Here is a 16,977-nt window from a genome sequence, read left to right as displayed (position 1 = left end):
CAATATTAATATACTTGCCAATTGCAGGTGAGGGAAGGCCCACCTGAATATTGTAAATGATGTACTGAAGATAGAATGCATGTAGTAATCATTTATGAGGCAAATTTGCTTTAATACTTCTTCAGCTAATTGTACTTAAAATGAAACATTGCTCTTATAGTTTTATGAGGAAAGTAGGTGGATTATTAATCCTTTAATGTGCAAAATGTAATTATCCAAAGGTAGTTAAAACCTATTGCATTCTTTGTACTATTCATATTTTATGAGCTAAAAAAAGACAGAATTCTCTGCTCAAGTCTGAATTGCTTTTATTCATGTTGCATTTCATTATCTAGCACATTATCTAATGAGTCTTATTGGCTCCTGGGAATAGCACTCTAAATTTGGATAACTTTATTTTTTATCTCTATTCTTGCTTCTTTTCTTTTGGCATCCCACTTAAGACCTTTTCACTGCTCATTTATCTTTATCTCTGTCCTCTAATACCTAGAATATAAACCAAAGACATATTCCTTCTACACAAATGCTGGAACTTTGGAAAAGTTATGTTCAACGTTGATAGATTAAATGTTTACTGATGCTGCTGCCCTTTATGATAAGGAGATCAAAGCACATAGACAAGCAACTAACAACGCTGTGCTTTTATCAACCTCATTCTTCCTAGTCAAAGATGAGCCTATGATACCTAATCAAAAATGAAGCTAACATTAAAAAAATCTAACATTAAAAATTTAGAGGAGTAAGAATGATACCTATGTGTCCAATATTTGTGGTAGAGATGAGATAAGTGAGATTTGTTTTGTGGCTTAGAGTCATTCAACAAAAACAAACCCTCAGGACCATGCTTTCCTTTTGACTTGTCAACACAAATGCAGAATTTCTGCATATCTTCTCTTAAAGCAAAATATTGAGCAAGAACGGAAGAACTATTTTTAAACCTCTGAATAACATAAACCTGGAAGAGATGTTGGCAGTCCACAACTCATTTTCAGCTTTTAAAGGACTTAACTTAGGTCATCTGGAAAAGAAAGTTGTTTGCTCATTTTATTCATTTGAATATTTTCTCTTTATTAAAAGATTTAGAATCATCCGTGGCCTTTATGTGTATGTATTTTTGAACATGGTTTCATAAAATCTATTAATGTATGCAAGTTACCTCTTGTGACTTTGCCTTTGATAACATATGTTCACTTTTGAGGAGTAAGAAAACTAAAATGACATAAGATAATAAGAATGCTGAAGAAATAAAAATGTAAGTATTTAAGACAAAGCCAAGTGTCACAATTATACCGCAAAGAATAGCAATCAGTCAGACTCTACTTACTGTCAAATTTTGTTAAGGTCAATCTCAATATAGAAAAAAGTTATATTTAACATACCTCACAGGCTTAGCATAATAAAGGAAAGCATAGTTCCCCAGATTTTATACTCTTCACCAGTGTATCAAGTACATAACTATGACATATGCTTTAATCTCACATTTTCTTGATACTTACCCCCTTAATTACATATCCAAACTCCATAACGATTTTAATATTCCTCTGGGTTAGCCTTTTTTCTTGAGTGTTTTATGTGTGCTACTACTTTAATCCTTAACAACCCTAAATTCTCAATCTAAATTAGAATGCAAACCAAACTTCCTTACAATTGTAGAAAATTAGTTTTTGTGGATTTCTTTTACAAATACTTCTACTTTCTGCTGCTCCTCCCTCTAACATTGTCTTTTAGCTTTCAAATTTCAAATGTGTCTTGTTTGATCTGTGACTTTCAATTCCTTGGCATCTGCTCATACCTTTACTTTACCTTCTACCACTCCCTTAAAACTGTCTTCTCCAAGGTTACTAAAGGCCCTTTCACTGCCAAAATTCTGACTTTTCTATTTTCCTTTCCACACCCATGACTTTGGAGGTAGCAGAGAAGATAACAAACAGCATATATGTGGCATGCTGGTGAATGTTTTATGACCACTTCTTCAAGGGAGAAAAAGCCTTAATTGGGCCTCTCTGGTGGCGCAGCGGTTGAACGCTGGGTTACGAAGCTCTCCGCGGCCTCTGTAGCGCAGGTTCGATCCCCAGCTGCTCCCTGGCCACCAGAGGAGGGTCCCACATGGCGCGCAGACCTCTCCTGCCGCCCGCTGCTCCCCTCAGCAGTGTACTTTGGTCCTTCTGCCTGCTCTGCTCCCCACTGTGGCTCGGTGAATTCTCTCACCCTCCCGCGCTTCTGACTGTACCCAGTGCTTGTATAGATAAATAAATAAATCTTTAAAAAAAAACCCTTCTTAAAAAAAAAAAAGCAAAAAAAGAAAAAGCCTTAATTTATAGTTTTTGCCAGTTTCCATGGTGTAAATACTCCCAATAGGGATGATTTTAAACCCCCAGTGTACTGTCACTCCCATGAAGTTGAGGTTCTGTGAGCAAGTGTCTCTGTGAATGTGCCAGCCAGCTCCAGCGTACCACTGCGTGTTCTTTCTGGGATGCTGTTAGTCCTCAGCTTTCGCTTCATTTTCTATCACTCAGACTCCAGTTCCTCTGCATTCTTTTATTGCTTATATTTCTTGTAACCCTAAATTGTAGACTCAAGTTGAGGGTTAAAATTTTCACTCTTCTCTCCTGTGACATTTTCATCTACACTCATTTTTTTCATGATCACTTTATAGTAATTGGTGCTAAATCCTGGGAGGACATCTCCCCATTCTAATCAATTATCACCCCTCCTTTACATCAGAGTCTGTAGGGCTAAAGCTAACTGTTGTCTTGCCCTCACCCAAAAAGTACACTTTCTTTCTTACCCTATTAAAAAGTATTAAATGTAAATTATATGCTATATACTTCATAAAGCACTTTGGATACAAGAATTATAAATTATTATCCATATTTATAGATAAAAACTTCAAGCAAATAATTTAATTAACATACTCAAATTTACCCATCCAATAGGGAATGGAAATCAGATAGGAAGTCACGTTTTGGTTTTCTGATACTAAAATCCATCTATTACACAATAGTGCTTCTTAGTCAATGGAGCTGTCATAGTTATCTCATATTTAATTAAAACACTCAAATAATTTTTGCATTTTTTTAGTGTATTGATTGCCAAGTTCTGTTTACAGATAGCAGTGCTTGTGCAAGTATCTACTTCCCTTCTATTCTATAAGTTTCTAAAAACAAAAACCATGCTCTAGCCATCATTTTACTTCTTTCTGTAATAAAATTTCTTAGAGTGGTAGGTTCTCAATCAATCTTGAATTAATAAATGAAATAGTGAACAACAGTATATTTCAAATAGCATTATACGTGTGCTACAATAGTTCCTGTGTCATCTGTTGAGAGCTGCCAATGATGTCGTATATAGCAAATCAGACTTTGCACTAAATGAATATTTAGGTTTAGTTTGCTGCAAAGAAGAACAAAAATGGGATGCAAAATACACTCATATTTTAGTAGAAATCCTGAAGTTTATCATTTCCCTAGTGTTTTCAGCCTGAAGCTGTTATATCCATTTCTAGCCAGCTTATGCTTTACACTCCAGGAGCTCTCCAATGAGTTTAGGGGAACATGCCTCCTTACATCTCTGACTAACTCAGGGGACTCCTGGGATGTCTTTTTTTATACTTTCAGAAGAGTTATTTAGGGCCCAGGACTGAACAATCTAGCCAAATTTCTTGGCATTGCAAGAGATGGCTGCAGTGTTCCGTTATCAGTACAAATTGTCAAATGTGAGTGTGTTCAGTGACCCTCTGCATAAGTGAGTAGGTAGGTGCAGTTCTCCGGAATCTGTAGTTTGCAATTCCTGCATCACCTTCACATATTTCCTGCTCCAGACAGCCCCGAGGGGCTGTTTCAGGATCACGCATGCTTCAGGGTTTTTCTATACATAGCAATGCACAGTGCCCCAGCAAGATACACGATGTGGAGTTTTGCTAACCCCGAAAATTAGTGGGGCCATTTGGGATGCCTCTGACTGTGACAGTATTTTGATTCTGTACAGTAAGGAATGGTCCAAAAATTACCTATCTCTGTGATTCTAAAGTCACATTTGTTTCCTGTGATGCTATGCTATCAACTTGGTACTGAAACTCTCAACTGTTAAGGGACCAAAGTCTTAGAAGCTTCTAGCTGTGAACACCATTAATTTATTTTATTTTATTTTTTTAGGATTCATTTATGTATGCATGCAAGCACTGGGGGTGTATGTCAGAGGTGCAGGGGGTGAGAGGATTCATCAACCAGAGAGAGAGTGGGGAGCATATCCACTGAAATACACTGCTGAGGGGAGCAGCAGGCAAGAGCAGGCAAGAGGTCTGCTACACCATATGTTCAGCTCCCTAGCCAGGGATAAAAGTCATGCTGCAGTGGCTGGCGATAGCTTGATAACACTGAGGCTTTAACCCTGGTACCCCACCAGGGAGGCCCTAAACAGCATTATTTTAAACAATGCGTGACAAATTGAAAAATAATGTTCCAACTAGATGAGCATCAAGAAATTTTAAGTGAATGAAACAGAATATAGGTCTCAACACTTTGTCAGAGGGTTAGGATATTCCCAGTAGAGAATGATTTCCTTGTTTAAGCCTTTTTATAGCTGAACAGCAACAGGCAAAACTGATTCTGGTAAAAAGACTCCATTAATCTGCTTCAACTTGGCTTCCATTGTTATTAGTGGCAACCTGCACTTTGGAGGGCTTGGTTTCACTGTGCATAGTCATATTGCTAATAGATGAAAGAGCACTCTCTTCACATTTTGTCAGTGATTGAAAATAAAATTCTGTATGAATCAAGTTGGAAAGGGTAAGGCATATTTACAAAAATCTGAGATGTTTTTTGTTGCTATATTATGACAGCCTGGTATAATTTTGGTATAATTTTGATAATCATCTTTCATTCTCTACCTTCCAAAACTGAGCTCTGTCAAAAGAGGTGAAGATATGGGTGTTTATGACTCCCCAGGAATGCCAACTTGGACAAATAACATCAAATTATCATCTGATCCTATTGCTTAGCCTTTTCTGTAGATTGAATTGAAACATAATAGAACTCCTTATTTAGGTCTTCATCCTTTTAACTTCAATTGTAGAGTATGTGGAGATATCAGAGGAGGGTGAAAAATTATATCCCAAGGCCCTATTTTGTGTGATATTACTGTTAATGGAGGCTCTATTTTAAGAGAGCAGTTCTGCATAATATTTAGCTCATGGTCTGTGTTTCTACATTTTGCAAGTGATAAAACCACAAATGAATTAGTTTAGTGAGTCCAAATAAGTAGCAAGTAATAAAGTTTATACTCCAAAAATTCCAGTTATAAGTGCATGGTTCATTTTGTTATTTTCCTAGAGAAAATTCATTTTAAGCTGTGTGTGTGTGTGTGTGTGCGCGCGCTACAATTTGTCTTATTTGGTCAGCCTTTGTCTCTATGCTCTCTGAGCTTAGTTGCCTTGGTTACCATTACATACAGGCTTCTATGTGAGGTTCCTCTTTGACGTACATTTATTTCTATGGAAACAATGATGTCATTGGTATGGGTTGGTGCTTAGGGAAAGCATAATCAAGTGTTGAATATTGATCTTTCTTTTGGTCACAAAATGTATCATTAAATTAGTTTTTTTAATTAGAGAACAGTATTTTTGCTTTCCTTTTGACGATCATGAAACTATTATTAGCTTGCAGACTTGCTCAATTAAATGACTTAAAGTATTAAATATATCTCCTTTTGCAGTATCATAAAGTTTAACACAGATGCATGTAACAATAGGCATTTTCTTAAGGTTATTACTTTAACCTTAAAAGTTGCTCAGTGAGTGAAAAATTTATCTCAATAACATTTGTGATCAAAAATATGTGCAAGGAATTTTATATTCACATCTAGCAATGAGCAATGTATAGATGATGGATTAGGCTGAAAAATGTCATACTTGTCATTATTATTTAAAAAATCTCTAGGTTTACAAACACAGAACTGACAGTTATTAAAATATGTTTTCTATAACCTTAAAATAAAACCGTATGTAGTTGGTATTGTGTTTTCTTTGAAGTCTTAGGAGGCTTTTCGATCTTTTTTATTTTTTTTAAGCCTCTGTTTTGCTTCTATACTACTCCAGCCTGATTTCTTTTTTCTTTGTAGATGATGTGGAAACCTGCCTATGATTTCCTCTATACTTGGGGCGCTCACTATGGAAATAGCTACAGAGATATGTTACAAGACCTTCAATCAGCCTTGGACAAAATGAAAAACCCTGTGACCAAGCAATGGCGAGACATAACTGGAGCTTTAATACTAGTAAATTCTTTAGAGGTTTTGAGAGAAGCTGCATTCTCCTCTCCTGAGGAAGTATAGAATTGAAGGGTATGTTTTTTAGAGGAGGGAGATGGTAGGGGATGAGTGTGTGTGTGTGTGTTTGTGTGTAAAAGAATCTCAGAAAAGTATTGCTTATTTTTTTCATATTTGAAAACATATTTTTTCCTCATGAAAGCATAACTTAACCCAAAACACAGGATGGGTTTTATTATCAAACAAATATTATTGTATATATTTCAGATATAAATAGTAGGTTGTTTTGTTGAGGAAGGAAAGAAAAGCCCTCTCTCCCTAAAGTGGTTTTTAATTTCTTTAAGTTAAAACAAATGACTGTTAGAATAATTGCATCACATAGATATCTGGATAAGGCAGAAGCTGTCAGGGTGAACCTGGATGTTTTACAAGGAGATAGGTAGGAAGGGAGGAGAAACCAACACATACTCCGATCAGGCATGGGTTATTATTTTTTATACCTGATCTCTTTTTATTCCTCAGTGGAGTTTGCCAGCATTATTCCCTTTTTCCTTTGACAAGACCAAGCTCAAGGCTGTTTCCAGCGTGAAATAATTTTTCTTTTTGAAAAACCTGATTCTATTTTTTAAAATCATACCACATTGTAGAATAGTAGCAAAGCAAAAAAAAAAAAAAATCTATATTATAACTTGTAGGGAAATGGTCGCTTTTTCATTTTAATTGAAGCTCACTGATCTTTTCCACCATCTCTTGAAAAACTGTCAGAAGGAAAATATCAGCAGACATCATCTATTATCTGCTCCATGAACTGCAGTTTTCACCTTCTTCCTCTAGCATCTTAGGACCTAGCTAACCCTGCCTAACTTGAATCTCTTCTTTAGGGTGTTTGCACAGTCAGCCATTCTTTAACTGTCAGGAATTTTTAAACACCTGATGTATCTCTGTTGAGTGCAACATTCTTAACCACCAAAATCACTGATACCTGTTTGTGTATGTGTTTATGTGCGTGTACTCACACGCTTATGCAAATGTGGTTGTGTGTTTGTATGTGTAACTGTGCTTTATAAAGCTTTTGGAAGACAAAGATTATATAGGAATTTGGGCCAGTATAACTGGCTCAGGTCACAAAGAGTTGGTCCTGTACTTACTCATTTATTCAGTCCTCTAGCTGCCTGCCAGTGTTTATGTGTTTTGTACAATCATTCTTTTATTGTTTCTCAGTTGACAGAGTGTGTGTAGCTGCTCTGTGGCAAGCACATAGGTGATTGAGCTTGATCATAGGGAGAAAAATAACATGATCCCTGAAATGAGCACTTCCAAGTGATGGAGACACACAATAATAAAAAAGTACAGTTGGATATACAGTGACATCTGCAATAACAACTACAGTGGAGAGCTGTGGTGCCAGAAATGTATCTACAGGGGGCATCAAGTGCATCATAGCAGGGCGGGGGTGGTCAAACAGTTTTTCCCTGGGAAAGAAAGGATGAACTGAAGGAGGATCAGGCATTGCCTCTGGTCTGGGAAGGGTAGAAGAGGTAGTTAGTTCACTGCACTGAGCCTTGAGGTAAGAGTAAAGCGGAGGAGATTCAGGGAGCCAGGGGGAAGGGCCTGAAAGAGTGAAGGAGCGAGTGGAGGGAGGAGAGACACCTCCCAAAGATAATGTGGATGAGCTGAATAAGGATTTTTGTTTAGGGATCCTGAATAAAACATGTCCATTTGGCTAAAAAGTAAAAGCAGAATCTTTTTAGAGCTTTTAATACACCCACCCTGGGGTATTTGGTATGCTGGTAAAGGTAATTTGAATTAGGGTTTAAGGCTTTCAATATTTATATTTGATGATAAGAGAACACAGCCTGCCTGAAGAGTTATGCATACACATTCAAGGACGGTATTTATTTTAGTTGAAATTAAATTCAGGGAGAGGGGGGAAAAAATAACAATTTGTAAGTTCAAGACACAATCATTTTTACTGGTGATTTTGCTTTCTTTAGAACATTCTTGGAATCTTAAAAATATGTCAGCAAAACAGAGAATTTCGGGAAGGGGTAGTAAGGAATTAATAACTGGGTTTTTCCAGGCCCCAAGATCTGAAAGGACAGAGATCTTGTTAGCTGATTAGTTTAAGGTTAAATAAATCAAATCAGGTTTATATCAAATCATGTGCTGTGGGGTTGGTTGGGAAATTCAAGAATAGCTTGAAAAAGGCAGTCTATGTAATTTACAGATAAAGCAATAGTTTAAATATTAATACACAAAGATATTTTATAATCTTGTAACAAATCCTTCCAGAGGAATGTTAAACCCATGTGCAAACAGTCTGTTGACATAAATGTATTCTAATATTTCATAAATCATCGCTACTTCTCTGAAATTTTTATTTTCTCCTTATAATGAATTTTCTTAATCAGAAAAGATTAACTCAGTAAGCATAAATTGCCTGTGATTTTTGGCAGTAAATCAAGGGAATTAATAAGGTCCTTAAGTCCCTTCCTTGACATCATTAAAAGCAACAAAAGCCATTAATCTAGAGCTTGTTCAAGCATTTCGGAAGTGGAAAAAGCATAGGCAGTTCTTTCAGTTTCTCAGACTTTTCCTCTAATGATGCATCAAGATGAAATTTTAGTTCAGTGCTCCGCTTGCAATGAAACAATTTTTCTATGTGAGCCACAGATCTGCTTTCTTCTGTTAAAGGCTTTATATGAAAGCCAATTAAGGAGATGTATGTAATAGGGGGTCATTCATTAACTGTTCATATAAATAATGAGTATGCCACACTCTCATGTCCTGTAATGTAGAAAATACCAAGTTTTGAACTTGAGGATGGTTAAGTTTCTAGGAGCAGAATGTGCTACAGTAATGGATGGCATTGTGCTGAGAACAGTCACTGCTGGTAAACAGCTTTGAATATGTGGTATGAACATACAGTAAAGAAAATACATGCAAAATTGCACAATGCTGTAATTAGAAGTTTCAGATCTTGAATTTTCACATTGTGCTACTCTAAGTTGATTTTGTAGTTACAGCACGCAAGTCTGTAACTTCTGTAAACTTCTGTAAGAAGTTTAGTCACTTTTTTTTTCTTACTCATTTTTAATGATTAAGGAATATTTGAGGCAACATAAAGGAAAAGGAGAATAAAGAAAAGTTTTGTTGCTGGAGGCTTTTCTAATTAAAATGGATTTTTTTCTTCATATAAATACATAACTATTCCCCTCTCTTCTATGTGAAGTTTCCTCCCACATGCTACTACTCTATATCTATACATATGATCCCAAAGATCATATGCTGTCCTTATGCTAAGTAGGATTAACCTAAAGACATTCCTCAAACTAAAATAATTGTTGAAAGTTAATTTCCTTCATGCATCTTTTCTTGACCTACACCACAAAATAAAAATTGAATGAATACACAGAAAACTTGAATTTGTAGATATCCAGTTTTGTATTGCTTCTGGTATGTACTGATATTCAATATAATGATTTCACTGAATATTGTAGAAATTTATGACTTTTCATATATATTTTACATTGATTTTCTATTTACATATATCTAGGCTTATGTAATCTAGAAAGTTTTAAACCTAATAACTTTGCAATAATAGTTGCAAACTAAAAATAATAGTTTAGTTTATATATGAGAGAATTAGGATGAAGAGATGAGCATTGGATAATAATTAGTAATATCAAAGCAGAAAATTTCAGAACACTCACTGATGTTATAGTAGTGAATACAATATGAATGGCTTCTGCGAGACACTAATCCAGGAGTTTAGCGGTAGTTTTTAGTTTTTGCTTATTACTTCCTAAGAGATATATTTTTTTAATCAAACCATGTAAATGAATATGTATTGGTTGCCTATTGTCACCATAGCATGTTACCACAAACTCAGTAGCTTAAAACAATCCAGATACATTATTTCATAGTTATGTAGGTCAGAAGTCTGGTAGGCTCAGCAGGTTTCTCTGGTTTGGGTGCTATGGGCTGAAATAAAAGTGCCAGCCAACCTGGGATTTTGCCTGGAGGCTCAGAGGGAGAATCCATTTCCAGGGTCATTCAAGTTGCTGACAGAATTCAGTTCCATGTGGTTAGAGCACGGAGGTCCACATTTCATTGTTGGTTGTTGACTGGAGGTTGTTCTTGGTATCTAAAGTTTGCTTCTGTTCACTGATTTGTGGCCTTTTTCGATCTTTACTTTTTTTTTTTTCCCAGGAAACTTGCTAGTTTTTGACCTTTTTAATTTTTTTTTATTTTCTAACATGGCTAATTTTGGGGGTGTTTTCCACTCAGTGTATCCCCATAGTTCTCCCACCACCACATCATGTGTGATCCATCACCAAAGTCCTTTGTGTTCTTCCCTCCCCTGTTTTAACTCCTCTTCCTCCATATTCTCTGTCGTATGTCTCAGATATATGGTCAGCTTGCAAGTTTTGTCTTTTTTCCTCATCCTTTGCTTAGTTTCTCTATATTCCAAATATGAGTGAAACCCATATGATATTTATCTATTTCCTTTTGACTTATTTTGCTGAGGATTATCCCTTCAGCACCATCATGTGGCCTGAGTTTTTCTTTTTTGATTGTTCCATATATTCCACATCCTCTTGATCCATTCATCTGTGTTGGGGCATTTAGGTTATTTCCATACCTAGGTTATTGTAAATAGTGCTGCAATAAACATAGGCATTAATATTTCCTTTCTGATTAGAGTTTTTGTGTCCTTTGGGTAGATTCTTAGGAATTGAATCACTGGGTCATATGGTGGACCCACTTTTTGTGTTTGAGAACCTCCACACATCTTTCTGTAGTGGCTGGATCAATTTACATTTCTACCAACATAAAAGGGTGTTAAGAGATTTTTGACTTGTTATGAGCCTCCCTGGGTTTCAGCTTTCTCATCAGTAAAACAAGGAGCTTGAACTAGGTAACCTCTAAACTTTCCTTTAGTTTTAAATGTCTATGGCTATATAATGAGTGGGATATTTCATACTTTATTGTTTGTTTTACTATGAGGGAAGAGAATATCAATTAAGGTTAATAATTTAAATACCAATTATGTGAAATAATGTCCCCTATGTGCAAGGCAAAGCCCACATTGCATGCCCACCAAGTTCTTTTATACATACTGGTTTTGCAATATGCACTGTTTTGAATAGTTGGAAACCACCAACTATTCTATACAAACTAGAATCTGATGTATTGGGTTAGAAAGTCAGCAATGGCTTTACTAGGAACTATGCAAATCATATTGCTCCAGTCTCATTGCAAAAAGGCCTTTGATCAGGCAACTGTTACTGCAGAAATTCTCCAACTTCAGCAGCAGCAGGGCCACCTGGAGGGCTTATGAAACACAGACTGCTCACCCCCTCTCCCAAGTTTCTGATTCAGCTGTTTTGGGATGGTGCCCAAGAATTTGCATTTTTAAAAAAGATTTATTTGCTTATGTGTACAAGAACTGGGATTACAGGTCAAAGGTGCAGGGGGTGAAAGAATTCACCAGAGACAGTGTAGGGAACGGAACAGGCAGTTTGACTGAAATACACTGCTAAGGGAAGCAGGGGGCGAGACAGGAGAGGTCTGCTGCCCCATGTGGGTTAGCTCCCTTGCTGGGGATTGACCTGGTGCCACAGTGACTGGCGATAGCTTCCTAGTGCTTCGACTTAACCCTTTGCACCACCAGGGAGGCACCAAGAATTTGCATTTTTGATAAATTCCCAGGTGATGCAGGGCTACTGGTTTAGGAGCCTTACTTGATAACCACTACACTAGTTTCCTTCACCTCTATAGAAATAGGAATCTTTGTTAAACTAGAAAAATTACTTTTAGGTAAGATTTTAAGTCATTCTATTAAAGAAATAGTAGTTCAGGGCCTCCCCTGGTGGCACAGCGGTTGAGCACTGGGCTGCGAAGCTGCCCGCAGCCTCTGCAGCTCTGGTTTGATCCCCAGCCACCAGCGAGGGTCCCACATGGCATGACAGGCCTCTCCTGTCTCTCCCGCCGCTCCCCTCAGCAGTGTATTTCGTCACTCTGCCTGTTCTGTTCCCCGCTCTGGCTCTGGTGAATTCTCTCACCCTCCCACGCTTCTGACTATACCCAGTGCTTGTATAAATAAATAATCTTTAAAAAAAAAAAAAAAAAGAAATAGTAGTTCAATTGTAAAAAGGAACAACAACAAAAACCCCAAACTCACACTACATTACAACTCTATTTATTTATATAAAGTGAAGCTTTTCATAGTGAATTCAAAGTCTGCAAAATAATGATTGGATTATAAAACTGATTAAAATAATTAGACCTCTGTGTCTCATTGGAAGTGTAAACATATTTGAATAAAAATACAAGGAATAATTTGAGGTGTTTATTCAGGGTATAAAAAGGATAGATTACCAACTAGTTGAGTTATTTTAACCATCTGGCACCTGAACAAGCACAGGAAAACCATTCAAACCAAGAGTTAAACAGCAGAGAGTTTTATTGATTGGCCAAGGATTGGAGAAGGGAGCTCATGCTCTAAATGCTAGGGAGTTTTGAGCATGGGGAGAGTGTAATGGGTCTGAAATCAGCAATATTTCAGAGAAATAGACAGGGGTTTCCAAAACTGCATTCAAACCCCTTTTTCTTCCAAGTTTGGTCTTGACTGGATATGTGATGCTACTGGTGGGCATGCTTTTTACTATGGTAATGGGGCTGTAGTTTAACCCTTTCTTCTACATCCACCTTAGCCTCAATCAGTCTCACCCAGTTTTCTGTAGTTTTGTCAGCAAAAAGTTTAACAGGGTAAAGATAAAGGTGAATAAAACAAAGACTAATGTTTGTGGGGCCTGGTGAAAATTCATCTCCACTGTATATTTCCTGTTCCTCATTCTTGAAGGACAATGGGCAAAATTCTGGTAAGGCTGGGCCTTTGGGGGCCCTAGACAGCTGTCTTTCCTTCACTATCTTGCAGTATATCTGGTTTTCACTGGCTTGCAGTCTCAATTGTTCATATCCTTGGATTACTATCCTCTGAAATTTTAATGTAGCATATTATAGTTACAGTGACCATGGAACCCAATGAGGGCCTTCTATTCAGTAAGACTTTAATCAGCTAGGTTTGCGAACAAGGGAGTTAAATTGTTTTGACTGAAAGTGGGTTAGGACAAAGAAATAAGGACTTTACTGAAATTCATTGAGTAGTAACAGGACACTTCATGAAGTATGAAGAAGCTTTTCCTTGATAATTGGAGTCTTGAATTTCTGTTGATGCTGCCCCTTCACCTCTGGGTCGCCCCTTCTTGTTCTCAGTTCACAGCCAGCCTAAGAGCTCAGCTCAAGGTTGTCTATAAACCTTTGTATTTATGTGAAAGCAAGTCTCAGAGAGAAGTTTAGATACATAATTTTTTTCTTTCTTGTACTCTTAGGGTCTGAAAGCAGTTTAAACCTTTAGGCTTGGTTTCAATGATTTTGCAAAATATATTTAATGATGCTCTTGTTTCTGTAAAATATCTTTGGAGAAAGCCGTCTTTTTACAAGTCTATCACTTTTTTTTAATTGAAGTAACATTGCATTATAACATTATCTAAGTTTCAATTTGCATCATTAAGAAGCAACATCTGTATATACTATTACAGTATATCTTGTATTAATATAGTGTACATTACTGTATATGTTACAGGGCAGGGAGAGGGGCACCCCAGACCCCACAAACCTGCCTGCTCTAGATAGGTTCTGCCACCCTCCACATCAACACAAAACATAATGAGACTTTAATAAAAAGGAACTTTAATACAATTAGTAAACAATACAGGAAAGGCAAAGAATATAGTTTCTAAATCAAGCACCCAAAGTTACCCATCTCCTCATGGGTAAGTCCACCCAAGCAGGATTGGTCCAGAGCAAGGCCCCAAAGCCTGCCACAAGTCTAAAGCACCTTTCAGTGGGGACCCACAGAAAAGGATCAGAAACAACCAGACAAGTCTAGGAGGAAAGAGCAAAATCAAAATCAAGACAAAAACCACCATTGTCAGCTTCCTATGAGTCTCATCCACATCTGTTTTGCCCAGTCCACGACTGAAAGGCAAGCACAGTTTCTTCATGTGTCTTTCTGCTCCATATGCCTCCTCCAGGTCTTCTTCTGGGTCTCCATCCTGCTTCCTTCCTTCTCAGTCTCCTTTGTCACTACTTCTCTCCCTGCTCAGCTCCACCCTCCCTTGGGTGGGGCAGGAAACCTGGAACCTCCCCCTTTCCTGGGGACCACCCTGTTACATATATACTGTATTTATTGTAGTATACACAGTATATATTACTGTATATTATGTTTGTATATACTATATATAAGTATAAACTCTAAAAGTCCAATTCTGTCCTTCACCATGCAATTGATCCCTTTTACCCAATTTTCCCACCTCCTCCTCCCCTTTCCATGCTGATAACCATGCTAATTTGGTCTTACAGTCTAAAAGTTTGTTGTTGTTTTATTTGTTTATTTAGTTCACCTGTTGTTGGTTTCTCTCTACCACATTTGAGTGAAATCATGTAGTATTTGTGTTTCTCCTTCTGACTTATTTCACTAATCATAATACCTTCTAAGTCCATTCATGTTGCATATGGCAAGATGACATCTTTTTCTATAGTTGAGTAATATTTCATTTTGCATATATACCATGCCATTTTCATCCAATCATCTGTTGATGGGCACTTACTTTTTCCAGCTCTTAGCTATTGTAAATAATGATGCAATAAACACTGGGGTACAGGTACCCCTTCAAATTAGTGTTTTTGTATTTTGAGAGAGGTAAATGCCCCAGAAATGAAATAACTCAATTATATGGAATTTCTATTTTTAACTTTTTGTTAAAAGTTAAATTGCTTGCATTTGTCAGCTGTTGAGGCCCTGTATTATATATATTTTTTAATTCTATTACAGTGTTTTTTGACTCATCACATCTATTTGTAGCTGTCTCATTTTATCTAACTTTATTTATTCCTGTTTATGATCATTCTTTTTTTTTTTTAAACAAACATGTTTACACTGCTCCTTTAAATTCTTCATCACACAGAATCCATATATCTTTTGATTTGAGACTTCTCTCAGAATTCTTTTCTCCATCATTTGTAGTATGTTCTTTCTCTCCATTTTTAGTTTTTATGAGTTGTAATAGTGAGGTCTCTTCATTATTTTGGTAAGTCGGTCTACAAGTTGCTAGGTATAATTCTTTATTTTTTCTTAGGATCTTTAGGTGTCTTATATTTCATATACTAGTGCCTTTGTACCTGTTCAGATGGCCAGGGTGCTGGTTCTGGTAGATAGGCAGGAACTAGGGAGTGGTGCACCCAAAGGTCACCTCCAGTGAGCACCAAGGGTTCCAGCTTCCTATAGTGCAGGAAGTGAGTACCCAAGTAGTGTAGTGGGGATCCACAGTAACCTCTCCCCAACTCCTCAGCCAAAAAATTTCAATTGCCATGCAGGCCTCAATCTCTCAGCTGAAGTAGCACTTAGAGGCACTTTATAGTTGAGAGGGGGTCACAAGCTGGGAATTAGTCTCTTTACCTTTCAAAGGAAGAGCCTTTCCCTAGGACACTTGTTCCTACAGCTGTTTTCTTAGTTTTGGCCCAGGGAGGGGGTTAGGCTGGTGTTTTGCATATCATAGCCTCGGGCTACAAGTAATAACCTCCTCAGTAAGAAGACCCAGGTCATCTCTTCTACCACTCCCGGCCAATTCAGGCTCCTGTTCAGGCTGGAGCTGACATTCACCATCTGCACCCTTAACTGCGTAGTTCTCCAATGGAGCAACTTCTGTCCAGCATCCCCACTGACTCCTTGCATCCTTTTCTCCAGTATAATCCTCTTGCCATCCCCCAGGGATTTAAAATCCCAGATGTGGGCGTGTGGCCTTGAGTTACTGACACAAAGGCTCCATACAGCAGCCACCCCTCTCTCCTAGGTTGGGCTGCACCACTATGCTCCAAACGCAGTTTGTAACAGGGTGGTCCCGAGAAAAGGGGGAGGTTCCAGGTTTCCTGCCCCAAAAGAGGGTGGAGCTGAGCAGGGGGAGAAGAAGCTGCAGAGGAGAGTGAGGAAGGAAGGAAACAGGATGGAGAGCCAGAAGGAGACCTGGAGGAGGCACATAGAGCCAAGAGACACGTGAAGAAACTGAGCTTGCATTTTGGTCGTGTGTTATAGGACAGGGAGAGGGGCAGCCCAAACCCCGCAAACCTGCCTATTCTAAATGGGTTCTGCCATCCGCCGCATCAACACAAAACATGACACTTTAATGGGAAGGATCTTTAATAAAAACTAGGAAACAATACAGGTGAGGCAAAGAGTCTAGTTTCTAAATGAAGCACCCAAAGTTACCCATCCCCTCGTGGGTAAAACTCCATCCATATGGGGTCGGCCCAGAGCAAGGCCCCAAAGCCTGCCACAAGTCTAAAACATCTTCCAGTGGGGACCCACAGAAAAGGGTCACAAACAACCGGACAAGCCCGGAAGGAAAAGAGCAAAATCAACATCCAGATAAAAGCTGCCATTGTCACCTCCCCACGGGTCTCACCCACATCTGTGTCACCCAGTCCACGACCAAAAGACAAGCGCAGTTTCTTCACATGTCTCTAGGCTCCATGCGCCTCCTCCAGGTCTCCTGGCTCCATCTTGCTTCCTTCCTTCCTCAGTCTCTTCTCCAGCTTCTCCTCTTCCTGCTCAGCTCCACCCTCCCTTGGGTGGGGCAGGGAACCTCC

General features: G+C 38.0%; 1 protein-coding gene across 11 annotated transcripts in view; it reads left to right on the top strand.

The window, feature by feature from the left end:
- The window catches only part of MACC1 (MET transcriptional regulator MACC1), a 319,768-nt gene that overhangs the window by 283,473 nt on the left and 19,318 nt on the right, over positions 1-16,977 (top strand). For 9 of the 11 annotated variants that reach the window (XM_054692414.1, XM_054692409.1, XM_054692412.1 and 6 more), the window contains one exon: positions 6,118-9,668. In XM_054692414.1, the coding sequence (XP_054548389.1) occupies positions 6,118-6,330 (213 nt within the window). In that variant the 3' untranslated portion in view covers positions 6,331-9,668. Of the gene's footprint in view, positions 1-6,117; positions 9,669-16,977 lie in introns of those variants that run through there. The other 2 variants (XM_054692410.1, XM_054692411.1) reach the window with 1 other exon arrangement.

The sequence above is a fragment of the Talpa occidentalis genome, unplaced genomic scaffold, assembly GCF_014898055.3.
Source record: "Talpa occidentalis isolate TD23 unplaced genomic scaffold, MPIMG_talOcc4v2.1, whole genome shotgun sequence".
NCBI lineage: Eukaryota > Metazoa > Chordata > Mammalia > Eulipotyphla > Talpidae > Talpa > Talpa occidentalis.
Note: the sequence above shows the minus strand (reverse complement) of the source record. Positions and strands in the feature narration are given on the sequence as shown.